Genomic DNA, 18,607 nt, shown 5'->3' on the forward strand with positions numbered 1-18,607 from the left:
ATAATCTAAGGCTTAGATTCTAAGCACTATATCGAGATGTACAGACACTCTTTTCTTAACCTGTGTACTACATACTTTTTTAACATTCGCTTTAGTTTTGCTTTGAGCACAGAGAATGAATGATTGCCTGCTGGTCAAAACTTCCCTAATTCACTCAGTCTTTACCATTATAAAACTTTCTGAATATTTTTATAGCAAAAAGGAAAGTACTCAAATAAGAGGTCTGAATAAAGAGAGAGCAACTTTAACAAGTTAACGTCAATGAAGAGTGCAGTATGCCTTTGATAAAAGGATTTAAACACTGAATGAGAAATTGGAGTCAATCAGTACAGTTATACACAGTCTTTGTGAGATAAAATTAATCTCCAGTTCAGATCACAAATTAAACCATCTTGTCTTTGTTTTTGTTACAGTTGCCATAGAGTTGATTCCCGTTTAGTGCAGGTCCTTTGACTTATTTCCTCTATCAGTGGGGGGAGTGTGTGTGTGTTTTGGGAGGTAGAGCATTGTCACTGGAGTGAATTTGTACTGCTGGATCAAGTGGGAGGATGCAGCCAGTACCAGGAGCTGCCTAAGAATGCAGAAAACATTTTTTTAGGATGTCAGAAGTACATTTTGTTCCTACTCTCCATTGTGGAATTATTAGAGCTCATCTTGGTTTTACCCTTCACTGGCAATCAAGCAGGCCATCGCACCTAGGATAATACATCCCCCTCCGGTTACTGTCTATTTCTGGAGTGTTTAGGAAGTCTATCAGCAGCCCTAGCAAAATTAGTCAGTTAAAATGAGGTGATGCTGCCGGAATGAATAACATTGTCTGTTTCTGCCTTTCTAGTTGGCCTGTTGCTGTGGTACTGCTGCTTGCTCCCTGTGCTGCAAATGCTGCCCCAAGATAAAGCAATCTACGAGCACCCGCTTCATGTATGCACTTTACTTCATACTGGTAACGCTCATCTGCTGTATCATGATGTCAAGAACAGTAGCTACTGAAATGAAAGAGCACGTAAGTAACAGGGTTTTTTGGTATATTATTTCTAAAGGGAATGATGGGGCTCTTTTAATGTACCCTCATGTATAGATGGCAGAACTGGAAGGGTATAGCCCTTCACCAAATATTTCTCTTGGTACATCCTTACAATGAGTCATTCTTGAAGCAGAGTTCCAGTCATTTCCCTCCCTTCCCCCTTAAAAAAATGGGAGTTGTGTTCTGCTAATGCCTCTCTCTGCCCTCCAGCTGTCTGTGTTTCCAGTTGGGTTTCATAAGGGAACAAAGATCTAATGACGAGCGGCCTTCTTCCTGTTTAGTTATGTGGAAACTATTTCAGTAAACGCTATACAGGCTTCATTTGGATCACTTGTGGGATATGATAGAACAGCAGACCGATCTTAAAGCCAGCTAACAATTGGTGGACATTCTGTTCTCAAGGGTGGGAGGAGTCTCACCATGATTTCCTCACTGTGGTCTTTGCTGTTTGTTAGAGTGTGAAAACAAAAATGAATATTGTAAGAGCAAACAGAACGGATTCCAGTCTTTGAGGAGAAACTTTCTCTAGTCCCTTAAACATTCCTATTATGAGCCTCTTGTGGGTACTGTTTAAAGTTGCATCAAAGTGCGGTAGTGGGTTTAGCAGCAGAGAAAATTCAAAAGGGAAGAATAATCCTTGAAGTTTTGTGTTTTAGGGTTTGTCTACACTGGCAAGTTTCTGCACAGTAAAGCAGCTTTTTCTGCTCAAACTGCAGATGTGTACACACTACCAAGCCACTTTGTGCGCAGAAATTCCTCAGTAGCAGCCCTGCAAAAAAAACCCACCTGGACAAGAGTCGTAAGGCTATTTGCGCAGAGGTTCAAGCGCTCTTTTGCCAGTGTAGACACTTGATTGCTTTCTGTACTGTAATTGGCCTTTGAAACTGTCCCATAATGCCTCAAATGACTGCTCTGCTCATTGTTTTGAACTGGGCTGCCCTGGAGACATGCGCCCCTCCCCTTTCAAAGCACCGTTTTTGACAGTCATTGTGTGCTGTGCTGATCTGCTCCGGGACACAAAGCAAACCATTAATGTGGAATGCTCCTGCTGTTGAACATAGAGGTGTTGGGGGAGAGAGAGATTGCTGTGCAGAGCGCCCAGGGATGGAGGCGGGGGCTGATGTCAGGATTTCTCCCTCTCCCTGCCTCAGGACTGGTTACTTCCTGCCACAGTATGAACTTACAAAAAAGACAGCATGCTGACACACTCCCTGTCCCCAAAACACACTGTCTCTCTCCCACCCTCGATACACACGCACACTCCCTGTCACACACTCTTCTCCCCCACCACTTCAGTTGAAAAGCAGCTGGAAAAAGTAGTAGGAAGCCCCTGGAACAATGGGATTGGGAAACCTGCATCATGTGACTCTGTGCCTGCCCCATGAGGCATTGTAAACCCTTCCCAAAGCACACTGCGGCCAGTTGCACAGTGGGATAGCTACCATAGTGCACTGCTGTCTTTGCCATTGCAAGAGCTGCTAATGTGGATGTGCCCCAGCATCACGAGCACAGTGTGGACATGCAGCAGCGGTTTAATTCCAGCGTTTTAATAAGTGGTATAACTTGTGGCACAGAAACTTGCCAATGTAGACATACCCTAAAAAGCAGAGGGGGCTGGTTGTGATTGGAACATGGTTTTATGTTCTTTAACTCTTGTGAAGGGGTGCTCACATGCGCACTCCTTTCATAAGAAGTGTTCCTTGTTCAAGTGTTTGAATCATCATGTTCCTGTGGTCACTACTCATTGGATGCTACCCAGACGTTGTTCAGCTCTTTAAAGCTTCAGAAGTATACGGGCAACTATGGTCTAAAATAGTTCTTATAATTAAGGTTCTGTCACAGCCCTGGTCAAGCTGCCCTCTGGACACTCTGCAGGCTGCTTTTTGGGCCTATATGCTGGGCCTGTGTGCTTTTAAGCTTCCTGGGTCAGAGCCAAGGCCTAGCACTGCCTCTGACTTTGCATTCCTGGGCGCACACTCTTGGGGTGCAGCTCTTCAGTCTACTACCTCTTTCTGAGAGCGGAGATCTGGCAGCCTGTCTGCCTGGGCACCATAACTAGTGCTGGTTCCCTTTTCCAGAGCAACAGTCTTGAGGGTACTCTGGTTTACAGTTTACTACTTCAGGGACACGTGATAGCTGAGGCACAGAACATACACAAACTTTGCAAAAGTTCTTGTGGTGGTGTGGTTTGGCCACTTAAGGTAGTTGTGCCCACCCTTGGTCATGTGGCATGGCCTTTTAAGATTTTTGGGAGGTTTCAATGTAGACAAAGGCAGATAAAGGAGGCAGTCACTGGGAATAATCTGTATTTGGAGAAAACCTCTGCTTCCAATCTTCTAAAGACCTGGGATCTTGTAGAGAGGGTGGGGCAAGATTCCCTCTCCCATGCAACCAGAACCAGCTCTGGGAAAGAGGGCTGTCCATATGCTGCCTCTTTGCTCCGAACAGAGTCACATACCAGCCGTTGGAAGGTTGCTGCCAGCTGAGCTGTTCCAGGCCAGGGAGAAAAAAGGGAGTAAGGTGAAAAGGGGCCAGCTGCAGGTAAGCCTGTCTGAAACCCCGGTTGGCCAGAGGTAACAAGCAGAGTTACCAACAAGAGTTGTTGTGGGCCTCCTGTGCCAAGGAGAGAGAAGCTGGGTAGGATATTTTCCCTTCCTCCTTGTCCAGGCCCAAGAAGGGCTGGGAAGTCCCCTGAGCCAAAAGGGCAGGACTTCGTCGAAAGTTTGCAGGGTCTGCAAAATACAGTTCAAAATTTAAACCACACAAGACAAATTCGTTGTCCTGGTAACAGGCAAGACTACTTTTTTTTCAGTGTGGTCTTCTAAAGTTCCCATTAACCAAGGTTGCCAGGCTTGTCTTAATTTCTCCCCACTCAAATACAGGAGAAGAGTGTATTCAGTCTTTCTTCAAAAAAAATAAGACACCATTCATACTAGACAGGGCACAGTCCTCTTATCCAAGTGGGGCTGGTAAATCCGGAGCCATGTTTCAAGTTTGAGCCACCAAAAGAAGTTATAAAAACAGCAAAAGGGGCCACATGGCAATATTAAAAAAGCACACAAATAAACATAAAACTAAATTTAGATATTAAAAGAAATGTGGAATCTGAATCCTTTATGGTTTGTTAGCTTCAAAATAACTAAATTCAATTTAATTACTTTATTTAAAATATTTTACATTAAATGAATGTATTTGGTTATTTTATTTTAATTTTGGAATCTGATTATTTTAGTTTGCTGTATATGTAATATGACTGACTATAGTACAAATATGATTAGGTTTGTATAGTAAATGTTTTTCAAATGATCACTCTAACAAGGTGATATGCAAAATAAACATATTGTTGCATTGATAAGTTTTCATTTTTGTTTTTATATAAAAACAAAAATTTTTCAATATTTCTCTTGTTCTGTCCACTGACTGTGTGCCTAAACCAGGGTTTAACATCTCTGGCCCTCAGGGATCTCCAACCATCCAGGTTCTCGTGCCAACCAGCAAATAATTGTTTTTATTAAAATCTATATGCAGTGCAAACCAGTGGAATTCTCATGTGCCCTAGACTTTAGTGTGAATTAGGATATGTAAGTGTTTCATATGCAATGTTAAGCAGTGTACATTTTAAAACCAACTATTAAGTGCTGGATTAAAAACCTGGACTATTGGATGTCTGTTGCCAAGGAGCAATGATGAGAGTCCCTGTCTTAAGCAATGACCTAACACACCACCTTGAATCTCACTCTTTGTGCTGTAACTCTCACTCTTAAGGACGGCCGACCCTTGGCATCCCTGGATCCGCTCTTTTTTTCTCCAGCCAGCTTCCTTTAACTTGGGCGGGTTGCTTTCAAAGACATCTCTCCCTCCAAGAGCCTGTGCCTGTGTTCCTCCTGAGAGTTCTTCCTCTGAGTGTCTCAGGCTCTGTTTCTTTAAGATCCAGAGCGAACACCAAATCTTTGTTCAGCTTCTGGGGGAATTCCACTCCTTCATCCCCCGACCCTTGCAGAGAAATTTGCTGAAACTAAGAGAATTGGTTTTCTCCACCCCGTTGTCCCAAGGTGTTCCAGTTTGAATGGGAGCCATTTAGCGACCTTCCATTGTCCCTGGACTGGGAGACACCTGACTCAGCTCTGACAGCACAAGGTGAATTCCACATACGCTGAGACCTGTTGTAAAATTTATGCCAACATAGCTATGTCACTCAGGTGTGAAAAATCCACACTCCTGAGTGATGTAGCTATGTTGACCTAAGCCCAAGTGTAGATATAGCTAGGTCGACAGACAAATCTTCCATCAACCTAGCTAACGTTGCTGAAGGAAGTGGTATTCCTACAGTGACAAAACCCTTCTGTCGCTGGGGGTTGTGTCTACATTGTTGGGTTATGCTGGCATAGCTACAGCACGGTAGCTTTGCTGCTATAGTTCCTGTAGTATAGACGTGGCATTCAATGATACAGCAAGTTCTTAAAATCAACTAGAATTTGTAAGGTGTACATAGATTCCCCAAATTGCCATAGCTCCTGACAGCACAACATACTAATGCATGAGATCTAAACTTTGTTTCTGTTACAGAACAAAAATCTGATTCTGCTACTTAAACAGGGAGTGGATTGAATTTTCAATAATTCAGTAACATAAGACTGGAACCTAGTTAGTTTCTCCAGGGAATAAGCATCAAGCCTGCCTTTCTGTTTGAGTAAGGTGGTCTTAAAAGTTCAGAAGAGGTCTTCAGCCAGCGTTGCGTTGGCTGTTTCACTGCACTCTTCTCAAAGAAAGTGTGCCGTGGAACACATGGTTAAAGTTGCTTCCCAGTTTAATCAGCTATTTAAATTACTAGATTGATTCTGTTCTGCTTGCCTGTAGTCTGTATGGCTGACTAATACAGGCATATTGTTTTTCCTTGACCTCTGGCTTTTTAAAAACACTTTAGTTTGCCAGAGTTCATGTACCATCTTGATTGCTTGACAGGAACTAGATTTTCATTTGTGGGAAGCTTGAATGGAGAGAAGTTGAATATAATCCAAGAAATTGAATTTTTTGAAGACAATTTACATGTTTATGCCAAAAATTCATAAAATCCATTTCTTTTATTAGTAAGGTTTTAATACAATTTGTGTCTCCAACAAAACAAATATTCTAATCAAAACAGTAAACTATTTCAGGGTCTCCTAAGCAGCCCTCAACAATATGATTTTCAGTAATGCCAATTTCTCTGCCTGTTCTTTTGCCTTGAAGGCTCAGTGGTGGGAAGAAATGGCACAAAGAAGAGGAGTTAGTGTGAACCGGAAAGATAATTGCTCTTTTAAATTAAGAGTATTTGATTGTTTTGAATGAAAAATGAAGTGTATGAAACTAGGCTTTCTTTATCTGTTCTCTAAATTAGTAATAAAGCATGTTCTGGGATGTTTAAAGTTCAAAAGCTTCAACAGTTAATTAAGCCCAGCCTTAGCAGGGTGCACCTTCAAATTCTCTATCCAGATTGGGAAACTGAGACATTAATTATGGACTGATATTTAGAGGTGGTTTCAATGGGATTTCTGAGTGCTCAGCAACCTCGGAAACCAGGCCATAAGCAAACTATAGTTCTCCAATATTTGTATAGTCTGACCATCTGTAAAAATAGAGAGCTCATGAATTTTAAAACCTAGTCCCAGTGTTTTCTTCATCTGTATATCTGATACATGACTTTGTGCCTGCTCTATCAATTTAGAGATCAAATACTCCTGTTAATATTGTGAACATCCTCTTTCATGTGGAGTGAATATTACCCTTTCTAACTCGCCTTTTGAAATTTTATTGATTTGATGATGCCATTTGAATGTTGTGCCAATCTGGCTTCTACATTTGCTGTAAATTCACTAAGTCTGAAACGGTTCTATATCATTTGCCTTAGCAGCATATCTGTTAACTCAATGATACCTAAGACGCTTGTCTTGGGAGGGGACAGCTACAAATGAGAGTTTAGTTTCGCAAACATAAGTTTTTTGCACTATCTGGTGTGTTTGGAAAAAAATATAGTTTTAAAAGTTTCATTTTAATAAGAATGTTTGTCTACCCCATGCACGTTGGGGAACTCTCACTACTTTGCATTCTGTCTAGGAAAACAAATCTCAGCATTGCCTATTTTATTAGAGTTTGTATCAGGGTAACATGTGTGGACACTAATCGGTGCTCCATTGTTCTGGGCACTGTACAAGCTCGCAGTAAAAACTATCCCTGCCCCAGTGAGCTTCAAGCTAGGTTGTGAAAAGACTCAACAGATGCCATTGGGGGTAGAGGGAGGACATAGTGACAGTAAAATCAATCAAGTTATGGTACAATAAGCAGATATCTCAGTTTACCACCCGTCTAGCTGGTACTGTTCTGTGGGCATTGTGTCTGAGATAAGTCTAAGGACTTGAAGACCTAGGCAGCGAGTTATACAGGCCTGTGGTGCCCATGCTCCACCAATATTCAGGAATGTGGGCCCGGCTCCACAAATGTTCGGGCTCTGAAAATATAAGCCGTCCTGGCCATAGGACAGACCAGGGCAACTGCCCCGGGCCCCATGGCCTGGGAGGCTAACAGGGGGCCTGGCACTGGCAGCAGCAGCAAGTGACCAGGCCCCAACCTGCCATGCTTTGCCCTGCCCTGTCCAGCTAACTGGCCTGTAGTTATCCAGGTCATCACATTTACCCTTTTGAAATATTCACACAAATGTAGCTTTCTTCCAGTCCTCTGTAACTTCCCCAGTGTTCCAAGACTTATTGAAAATGAACATTAATTTTCCAAGGAGCTACTTAGCCAGCTCTTTAAAAACTCTCAGATGCAAATTATCTGGACTTGCTGATTTTTAAAATGTCTGATTTTAGTAGCTGCTCTTTAACATCCTCTTGAGTTGGAATGGAAAATATTTCATCATATGATATGATTATATTACTCTGGTTTTCCCAAATACAGAACAGAAATATTTATTGAACACTTGTGCCTTTTCTGTACTACTGTTGAAGATTCTACAATATCTGTCTAGTAATGGACCAGTACTGTTAAGATGGTTTTTGTTCCTAATACACCTCAAAAACTCCTTATTGTCCTCAATTCTGCATTGCCATAGTCATATGATACATTAACCTCCTGTTGCAGAGCTGTTTTAAAAAAACCTTTCAGGCTGTGGACATTTTTGGTTGATCTGGTATGTGGATTGACTGTTGCTGGTAGTAGAGGATTACAGGTGTGACTCTCCAAAGAAAGCAAGTACACCAACCCCTCACTTGTACGCTCCTGTCATCCATTTTTGTTTACTAGTGTTCTGCTTGCTCAAGTAATCATGTCTTGCTTGGCATACTAGCCATGTTCTGAAAGTATTTGGAGGTGAAAATCTTTCAAGAGTTACAATATGGCTTGAATCTAATCATCCAGTCTTCTGTCCATTTGCTCTCTGACCCTTTCCATTTTGCTTTTCGAGTTGTCGTCTGGGACAAGCAGAGACCAGCATTCTTCCTTTCTTGGAGCTGCGCTGTTTCTTTATGTAGGGTATTATCTACAACCCCGGTATGCTTCCCAGACTCATTCTCTTTCTTGAAATCATCTGAGGCTGAGCAGCTGCTGAATTTATTTTTTCTGTCTTGTTCCTCTAAATCTTTGAAGAGAACATTTGCTAGGGCAAAACACTGTGTGTGTCAGCCTCTGTTCATGTAAGAAAAGTGAACTAATGATCCCCACTCTCATCTGATGGTGTATTGCTTTACAAGTCTCATTGGTTTAGGTTGGTGGCTCTGAGGATACAGAGAGACTTTAGTTTCCTCTAAACTAATGGTGTTTCACCCATTATAAATCCTTCTTTTGGGGATCTGCTCTAGCTATGGGGTGAGGGGGCGAGGTCTAGTCTGCATACAGAGACAGAGCACATAAATGGATAAAAGTCACAGAAACCTGCTTTTCAGGAGACATTTCGGGAGTATTCATTTCCACGTTAGTGTGGTGAGCCTCTGAGGCCAGAATATGAGAGGGAACAAACAACCACACAAAGTTAGGGCAAGGCCTAAAAGGCAAATATTTAACAAGTGGGGAAAGGGATGGAATTTTCCTACCTTTCTGGCAATTTATTTTTAAAGAAGAGGTATGATGCCAATCTTCCTTTAAAAATGGTGAGGAGTAGGGGATTGTTCCCCTTCACCCTGTACTGAGGCATTTGACAGGAGTTAGTAGCTGTCAATTGTGGCTCCAGACTTCCAATCCTTTATAATCTATGTACCACCTCACCTGTTGTGTGCAGTTTACCCCTCAGTCCAGACTGATGGTTCAGAGTCACTGAAACATAACTTGTAAGTGTGAAATACATCCAATTAGCTATTTTTAAGTCAGCTGTACACATGTAAACTATATGAGTGCAATCTGCTTAATTACGGTAAATCCTGTTTAATTTTCTCACTGTGTGTGTGTTTCAGATTCCTTTTTATGAGCGCATCTGCAAAGGTATTCAAGCAGGTGAGACGTGTGAGAAGCTAGTGGGATACTCTGCGGTTTATAGGGTCTCTTTTGGAATGGCGTCTTTCTTCTTTATCTTCTTCTTACTTACCATCAAAATTAACAACAGCAAAAGCTGCCGAGCATATATTCACAATGGGTAAGTTTTAGCTTGTTCGCTTATTTTGCCCTCTTCTAAAATCAAGCAATAAATCACATTCCCTATGTAGTGCTAGATTTCCATACTGCATTTCTTTTTGATTATGTATAGTGTTATCAAAAGCACTGAGTTAATTTTGATGGTTTGTTTGACATATGTACATAAGTGTGTAGAAGTGAATTCTAAGTTGTATTCAGACCGGTAGTGATTCCTTTGTACCAGAGAGCAGTAACCACTACTTAAGGCACAGCTGTCCTATGAAACAGACAGAACTCCTGTCGAAGACTTTTAATTTCTTTTATAAATAATATTCCACTTCGGTTTTGTCTTCCAGGTTCTGGTTCATTAAGCTTCTAGTTTTGGCAGCCATGTGCTCAGGAGCTTTTTTCATTCCAGATCAAGACACCTTCCTTAATGGTACAATTTTATCTTTCTGTATGCATATACCCTTTCCATTTTGCTTGTATGAGTGCCTATAACCTTAACAGTAGAGACAGATCGGTTATCTCCCGAAAGCTTATGCCCAAATAAATTTGTTAGCCTCTAAGGTGCCACAAGTTTTCCTCGTTCTTTTTGCTGATACAGACGAACACGGCTACCACTCTGAAACCCGTATTCCCTTGAGTGAATGAATGGGGTTGCCGTAGTTGTTTCACTTCTTTCTTAGTTTTGTATAAACAGTTAAGAATATTTTTAACATGTTATATACACATGCGCAGGGTACGTGTGTGAACAAAATAACAAACTTGTGCTGCCTTACAAGCTTTTGGATTTACAGATAGTCATAACGAGTGCTGAAAAATATAGACACTTAGGAATATGCAAAAATGTGTTGGGTTTTTTTCTGGCTGATATAATTAGCTTTATGCTTTGGTGTTATAGCTGTGTTGGTCCCAGGCTATTAGAGGCGAAGTGGGTGAGCAAATAATTATCTGTTAACAGAAGTTGGTCCAATAGAAGGTATTACATCACCCACCTTGTCTGTATAATTAGCTGTGTCGCAGTCAGCTGAATACCATTATTTGCAACAGAGAGAGCTTGTTCTGTTCATAAGGTGGTACCGTAAGCCAAGTAACACAAAACATAAAGCACACTGGAATCCTCTCTCTTGAAAACTAGCAGTGACTGACTGTAATGAGACAGGATCTTGTAAGCTGTGCAGAAACTAAACAAATTACGTCTAGTAGTAGAAAATTAGATTTCTTGCTGAGATGTTGTATTGCCAATTTATTTATTGTGGATCCTGTTTCCATAGTAGTGTCTGAAACCGTTTTTGTTAATTGGGAATATAAATTGGTAGCAGTTACTGTCACTAACTCTGAGAGTGGTTTGAGAATGTTTTCTCAACCATATGTAAATGTCAGCTTTGGGGGGAGATTTTAAAAAATTACTTTAGGGAGTTAGGAGCAAAAGTCCCACTGAAATTCAGTGGGATTTGTGCTCCTAAATATAGCCCCGCACAGATACAAAATTCATATCCGCGGATATGGATATCCACGTGTATAAAGCAGATATCCACAGAGCTGCAGGGCTCTACCATGAACCACAGTGGGAAAAGCAGCAGTATGTCGGGCTGCTGCTCGCAGGAGCCAGCGCCCAGCCCAGGCAGTTCCCCTGGCATGGCAGTACTGCTCCCAGCCCTGCCCACTAGCACCACCAGGAACAGCTCCTGGTGAGTCTGGTGCCCACCCCAGTTTCATGAGGCTGAAGTTAGTTACGTATTCCTTGTTCTTTAATCTTTAAACACCCACTGTGTTAGAAAGTGATGGAATTCTAGAATATTACTATTTGGAGGCATTCGTGATCCAGGTGCGCCGCAGTGACCCTTTCCACTGTACTGATTCTCTGGAGTAACATGAACGTGTGTAAGTGGAGAAAAAGTAGCTCTTGAGTCAGGACATGAACAACAATCTTTTGATGATTCTAGACAGGAAACACTTCTTCTCCCCCAGTCTGTTTTGCACAGAAAAAATCAAGAAGTATGTGCTGGTCTCTTTTGTGTCAATGTCTTAGGGAAGGGTGTTTGGAAGTTCCTTCAATCCCTTCTCCAAACAGGAGGCATCTGCTGCATACTCCACCTCCCAGAAGGTTTCTGTAGCTCTTCCCCTTTTTCTATTTAAATAAAATATATATGTATTACCACTGCTCCCTGCCCCATTAGTTTGGCTGGGGAGGCATCATGTGCAACTGCATGGTTTGCACAGCCCTATTACTAGCTAAACTGCAATGTAACCTTCTGTGATAGGTATGGTTCTTAGGTACCTAGGTTACTGAGTAGGGGTGAGGAGCCTACTAGAAATCTAGGTACCTAGTTACTGAGTAGGGGTGAGGAGCCTACTAGACTTCTCCCCTCCCCCTCACATACACACAGCCCATTCACACCTTCAGTTTTGTACTCCACTTTGCTGACATTTTTACAAAAGAACTTCATGCTCATTAAACTAATACAATAGCTTATCAAAACTGACAAACACTTGAGTACTTTCAGTCTATCATTTAACACAAACCATAATGCTGCAGTACAACAAATGTATATAACTCTGCCAAGAGCAATGTAAACTAACACCAATATTGTTCAGCTCTTATTAATCAAGGTAAGTTTTCTTGGCAAAATACTACTCAGGTCACAGTTAAAGTTCATTAGCACATTCCCCAGCTATGAATTGTTAGTGCGGATAGCTGACTGTCTATAGTTATAGCCTAAGGGTCAAATGTTGAGTGAGAAAAGACCCCATTATACACCTGTATTACTAGATGCATTTCCAAATTATAAGACATACAATGACTCCAAATGAGCCTTTAGATAAATAGCTGCACACACTTCCTTTAGAGCAGTGGTTTTCAAACTTTTTTTTTCTGGTGACCCAGTTGAAAATAGATGTCCGTGATCCAACGGAGTTGGGGATGAGGGGTTTGGGGTATGGGAGGGGGCTCTGGGCTGGGGCAGGGGGTTGGGGTGTGGGATGGGGTCAGGGCTCTGGGGGTGCAGGCCCTGGGGTGGGGCTGGGGGGTTTGGGGTGCAGGAGGGGGCTCTGGGTTTCGCGGGGGCTCAGGGCTGGGGCAGGGGGTTGGGGATTGGGGCGCAGGCTTACCTTGGGTGGCTCCCGGTCAGTGGTGCAACAGGGGTGCTAAGGCAGGCTTCCTGCCTGTCCTGGCACTGCAGACCGTGCTGTGCCCCAGAAGCAGCCAGCAGCAGGTCTGGCTCCCAGGCGGAGGCATGCATGTGCCTCCGCATGGCTCTCGTCCACGGGCATCCCCAAGTGTTTGGGGTGAGGGCAGCGCATGGAGCCCTGTGGGCGCCCCCCCCCCCCCGCATAGGAGGCGGACCTGCTTCTGACCACTTCTGGGGCCCAGCGCAGTGCTCGAACAGGTAGGGACTAGCCTGCCTTAGCTGGGCAACACCGTCAACGGGACTTGTAACAGCCGGGTCGGCAGTTCCGACCAGAGCCGCCACCACCCCGTGCCTTTCGTTCCATGACCCAGTGGTGACCCGCAGTTTGAAAACTGCTGCTTCAGAGCCTTTAGTTTTTCACAAAAATCAGGTATCTGGTCAGGATGCAGATTGACCACTCTGGAAAGGAAGTGACGCAGAATTACTCCCATGTGGCTTCTGCGGGGACCCAAAGGCTATTTTATCATGTACGTGTTCGCATCCAGTCTTGATTTAAACCAGTCATAGGTGAATGCGGAGGATTGTGGTAGCTGTGGGGGTGTCTCAGAACACTTTTTTTTTATTCCTACAAATATGAATGAATAAGTTTTCCCCCTTATTTTTACATCTGTGTAATTTTGAATCTAGTGATAGTCATTTTCAGCCTCAGGTTCCTCAACAATTTTAGGTTTTAGGAGATCTGTAAACTGATGCCACCGCTTTTCTGCACCATGTAGCAAGATTTCAGTAGCTTCTCTTCATATACAGTAACCTTCTCCACAAAAATTCTTCAGGTTAATGAACTTGTAGTGGATATTCTAGAATGTGTGGAGTGCCATAAACTGAATCATGTCTATCAGTCAGCTGGGATGGATGCAAAGTTGCACTGGTCTTTCAGGTGACCTCTGCCATTTTCAGGAAGGTCTCTAGTCAAGGTTAATTGAGATGTGTCTTGATGAGCTGTATAATGGTTTCACTGCGTAGACTTTTGCCCTGATACCACAAAGCTCCGTTTATCTAAGCTCTCAAATTCAACATAATTGGAAATTGATCTTTTTTCCCCTTGCAGCCTGGCGCTATGTAGGTGCAGCGGGAGGATTCCTTTTTATACTTATTCAGCTTATCCTGCTTGTGGAGTTTGCACACAAATGGAATAAAAACTGGTATGTGTCTGGCAAGCAGTTGGTTGTATAATGTATTGTATTGCAATCCTTCTTTAAATGCATGTTTTTATTAACAGAAAATTAACCACAGTATTTAAAAATACCACGGACACTATTTTATGATGGAAGGCAACTTTACTTAAAGAGGATACAGTACTCCCCAACCTTCTAAGTCTTTTTCTACTCTTTACTCACTCTCCTTTTTCCCCATTTTGGATGCCATTTCTCTCCCTCTTATTATTGACCTCTTGTTGCTTTGTATTTGACTGAAATAGTTCTGTTTCCAATAAATAGTAATAGTGCTTCAAGGACCCCATCATTTAAGCCTCTTCACTTCTGTATCAGTATAATCCATTTTTGATAAAATAGAGTGGATCCATACAGCATAGCCACAGCACTCAAGCAGTGATGTAAACTGGTGGATCCTGTTTTGTTTTCATGCAAGCTTATAGACACACCTCAGCCCAGTTTTTAAATAAGAGGTGAGCCACTTGTTTCCACCCAACTCTACAACTTTCCTTGATCAATCCCCTTGCCCAGCCTCTTTTGTATAGGCTTGATTTCCCATTTGTGTAGCTTTGGAACCTTCCTTCCCTGCCCCATTAATATTTTAGAATTCTTAAATCCTACACAAACACACAATCCCCTCCCTTTAGCTATTCCCTGCCCATCCATTCCGCTGTCTTTCTCTGTTCTTTTGTTTTCACAGTTATCCCATTAGCTTGTAGAAAAGGTTTAAAACCCTCTGCTCTCTCCCTTTTCTCCCCTGATAACTGTTTTCCTGAGGATAAGATAAAATGTGTTCTCTTGTCACAGCACAACCACTGCTGCCAATAATTAACTGTAGAAGAAACCCAGTGCTGTCAGTGTGACCTGAAAGGAGACTTCCAGCAGTGGCATGTAACTCAAAGGCACCATCTGAGTTAACAGATTTTTGTAAACCATTTTGCAAATCATTTCTGCCCTGTTAGTACAGACAACTTGATTGTACTGGATGATGCCGTCTGATACTTTGTTCCCCCAAGATCAGTTCTGCAGGGGTGGGTGGGAGTGGGGGGTAGGGAATTCAGGACTCAGTAAAACTTGTAGGATACAGAGAGCCAAAAGACGGGAGAATGGTTGAATGGACAAAACTGTTGTAGTGGTAGGAGGATAAGAATAGCTGCGGTGTATTTAACCGTGGTTTTCCAGGGCTTATGTAATGGAAGAACTTCACTAATGAGCTGGGACCTGGAAGGGTCGTCCTTGGCTCCAGTCAAGGAATCCCCTACGTTAGCTAGGAGCTACGATTACAACAGTGTCAAAGATTTGCAGATGGCTCAGTCTAAGCTGTTCCAAATCTTCAGAATCTTGCAGGCTATATTTATGGAAATAGCCAGGCATTAAAACATCAGTGTAAAGTCTTGATATATGATCAACACTAGCATTATGGAATGTTTTATAGATCCTGGTGATAGCAAATGAATCTAGCAAGGCAACTATATTTGTAAAATACCCAGAAGTCACAGCCTATACTGCTGAAACAATGTATGTACTATAGAGAGCAAAATGCTGACTTTTGTGCAGCTCTAATGGTCATATAAGCTATCTCGATAAGGAGTATATGTTCCATATTTTTTCTATAGCTAATATATTTTCTTCCTTACAAACAGGACTGCGGGCACAACGCATAATAAACTGTGGTATGGCTTACTAGCTCTGGGCACTCTTGTCCTGTACTCCGTTGCTGTGGGAGCCCTGATTTTGATGGCTGTCTTTTACACGCGCGCCGAGGGCTGCACATACAACAAGATCCTGCTTGGTGTAAATGGTGGCCTGTGCATTCTTATTTCATTGGTAGCTATCTCACCCTGTGTCCAAAGTCGTAAGTGTGCTTATCAAATTTTTGTCTGTTGTTTGTTTTGTTGGAGATGGGTCACCTTGAGAGTTCTCTGGAGCCTACTTCTGGTTATCAGACTTAGCAAGGCTGATGTCATCGGGTACTGACGCAGTGTGTGTATACCTTTCTCGCATGTGTCTGTCTCTGTCTCTCTCTCTCTCTCTCTCTGTGTTTTGAGTTAGCTTTTATGTCACTCTGTCTCCATAAAATCCATACCATCGCCTCTCTGACCCGTGTCACTAAGCATGACAGCATAAGGGTAAGGATAAAAGGGGTACAAAACAAGGGTGATGTGATGGTAGGGGTCTACTACAGATCACCACCTAACCAGGAGGAATAAGTGGATTAGGCTTTTTTTTTTTTTAAAAACAACTGACAATCATTCAAAACACAAAACTTGGTGGTGACGGGGGCCTTCAACTACCCTGGCATCTGTTGGGAAAATATTACCACAGGGCACAGATTATCCAACAAATTACTGGAATACATTGAAGACGCCTTATTAGAGAAGGTGGAGAAAGGGATTAGGGGAGAGGCTATTCTAGATTTGATTCTGACATACAGGGAGGAAGTAGCTGAAAATTTGAAAGTGGATGGCAGCTTGGGTGAAAATGATCATGAAATGATAGAGTTCATGATTGGAAGGAATGGTAGGAAGGAAAACAGAAGAATAAAGACAATAGATTTCAAGAAGGCAAACTGTAGTAAACTCAGAATTGGTAGGTAAGATCGCCTGGGAAACAAGAGGTCAGAAGAGATGACTGTTTTCTAAAGAGCTATTAAGGGCACAAGAGCGAAGTACCGCAACGCATAAAAAAGTTAGGAAGGATGTAAGAGACCACCCTGGCTTGACCAGGAGATCTTCAATATCCTGAAAATCAGAGAGAATCATACAAAAAGTAAGTCAAATTACAAAGGATGAATATAAAAAAAACAACACAAGTTTAGAAAAGCCACGGCCAAAAAAAGCTTAAACTAGCTTGGGACATAAATGGTAACAAGACAACATTTTACAAATACATGAGAAGCAAGAGGAAGACCAAAGACAGGATATGCCCATCATTCAACAAGGCAGGAAAGACAATAACAGAAAATGCAGCAGTGGCAATGCCTTTTTTGTTTCCGTTTTTCACCAAAATGGTGATCAAATGACTAACCTACGTTAGACAACATAGTGAACATCAGTGTAAATGGGGTAGGATCTGAGGCTAAAATAGGAAAAGAACAAGTTAAGAATTACTTAAAGGCAAGTTAAATATCTTCAATTCAGCAGGGCCGGATAAAATACGTCCTCGAATACTTAAGGGCTGGCTGAAAAGATCTGAGCCATTAGCGATTTGTGTTTGAAAACTCATGGTGGAAGTGAGAGACCCCAGAGGACTGGAAAAGGGCAAATATAGTACTGATCTATAAAAAGGGGAATAAGGACAACCCACTGTATTATAGGCCAGGCAGAAAAATAATGGAACAGATAATCAATTTGTAAGCACCTAGAAAATAATAAGGTGATAAGTAACGGTAAACATGGATTTGTCAAGAACAAATTATGTCAAACCATCCCAATGTCCTTCTTTGATAGAGTAACAAGCCTTGTCCATAGAGGGGAAGCAGTAGATGTGATGTATCTTGACTTTAGTAAGGCTTTTGATACTGCCTCACATGATCTCCTCATAAACTAGGGAAATATAGGCTAGATGAACGTACTATAAGGTGAGTATGCAACTTGTTGGAAAAACGTACTCAGAGAGTAGATATCAGTGGTTCACAATCAAGCTGGAAGGGCATATTGAGTAGGTCCTGCCGGGATCTGGGTCCAGTTCTAGACAATATCTTCATACATGATTTGGATAATGGGCTAAAGAGTACACTTGTAAAGGTTTGCAGATGATACCAAGGTGAGACAGTTTGCAAGTGCTTAGGAGGACAGGATTAGAAATCAAAATGATCTTGACAAACTGTAGAAATGGCCTGAAATAAATAGGATGAAATTCAGTAAGGACAAATGCAAAGTACTGTACGTAGTCCCTTCATGATTATTCCTTCCTGCCTAGAAAAGAGTACTTCAGAGAAGGATCTGGGGGTCACAAGCTAAATATGAGTCAACAATGTAATAGTGTTGCAAAAAAAGCGAGTATCATTCTTTAGCAGGAGTATTGTAAGCAAAACACGAGAAGTAATTCTTCCGTTCTACTCAGCACTGATAAGGCCTCACATAGAGTACTGAGCACTACACTTTGGAAAAGATGTGGACAAATTGGCAAAAGTCCAGAGGAGAGCAACAAACATGATTAAAGGTCTAGAAAACATGACATAAGAGGGAAGCTTAAAAATAGTTGGGTTTGTTTAGTCTGGAGAAGAGAAGACTGAGGGGTAGGGGGACCTAAAACTTCAAGCTGTAGAAGTTTGTTATCAGTCTCCTTTTTATAAATTGTTCTCCTTATCCACCGAAAACAGGAAAAGAAGGGGCTTAAATTGCAGCAAGGACGGTTTAGGTTGGACACCAGGAAAAACTTGCTAACTGTCAGGGTAGTTAAGCAATAGAACAGATTACCTAGGGAGGTCGTGGAATATCCATCATTGGAGGTTTTTAAGAGCAAGTTTGACCAACACCTGTCAGGATGGTCTAGATAATACTTAGTCCTGCCTCAGTGTGGGGGACTGGGCTAGATGACCTATCGAGGTCACTTTGAGTCCCACATTTCTGTGATTTCTATGACAAGCATGCCAGGATCTTTGATACAATTCCCTGATCGGGTGGACACATAGCAGAGGTTTCACATGCATAGACATT

At 42.1% G+C, this 18,607-nt stretch overlaps 1 protein-coding gene across 8 annotated transcripts in view; it reads left to right on the forward strand.

Moving 5' to 3' along the window:
- Window positions 1-18,607, forward strand: part of SERINC5 (serine incorporator 5) — an 82,093-nt gene that overhangs the window by 22,605 nt on the left and 40,881 nt on the right. For all 8 annotated transcript variants that reach the window (XM_073344122.1, XM_073344119.1, XM_073344120.1 and 5 more), the window contains exons 2-6: window positions 836-1,003; window positions 9,445-9,623; window positions 9,958-10,040; window positions 13,844-13,937; window positions 15,590-15,801. In XM_073344122.1, coding sequence (XP_073200223.1) covers window positions 920-1,003; window positions 9,445-9,623; window positions 9,958-10,040; window positions 13,844-13,937; window positions 15,590-15,801 — 652 coding nt within the window. In that variant the 5' untranslated portion in view covers window positions 836-919. The remainder of the gene's footprint in view (window positions 1-835; window positions 1,004-9,444; window positions 9,624-9,957; window positions 10,041-13,843; window positions 13,938-15,589; window positions 15,802-18,607) is intronic.

Source organism: Lepidochelys kempii, chromosome 5, assembly GCF_965140265.1.
Source record: "Lepidochelys kempii isolate rLepKem1 chromosome 5, rLepKem1.hap2, whole genome shotgun sequence".
NCBI lineage: Eukaryota > Metazoa > Chordata > Testudines > Cheloniidae > Lepidochelys > Lepidochelys kempii.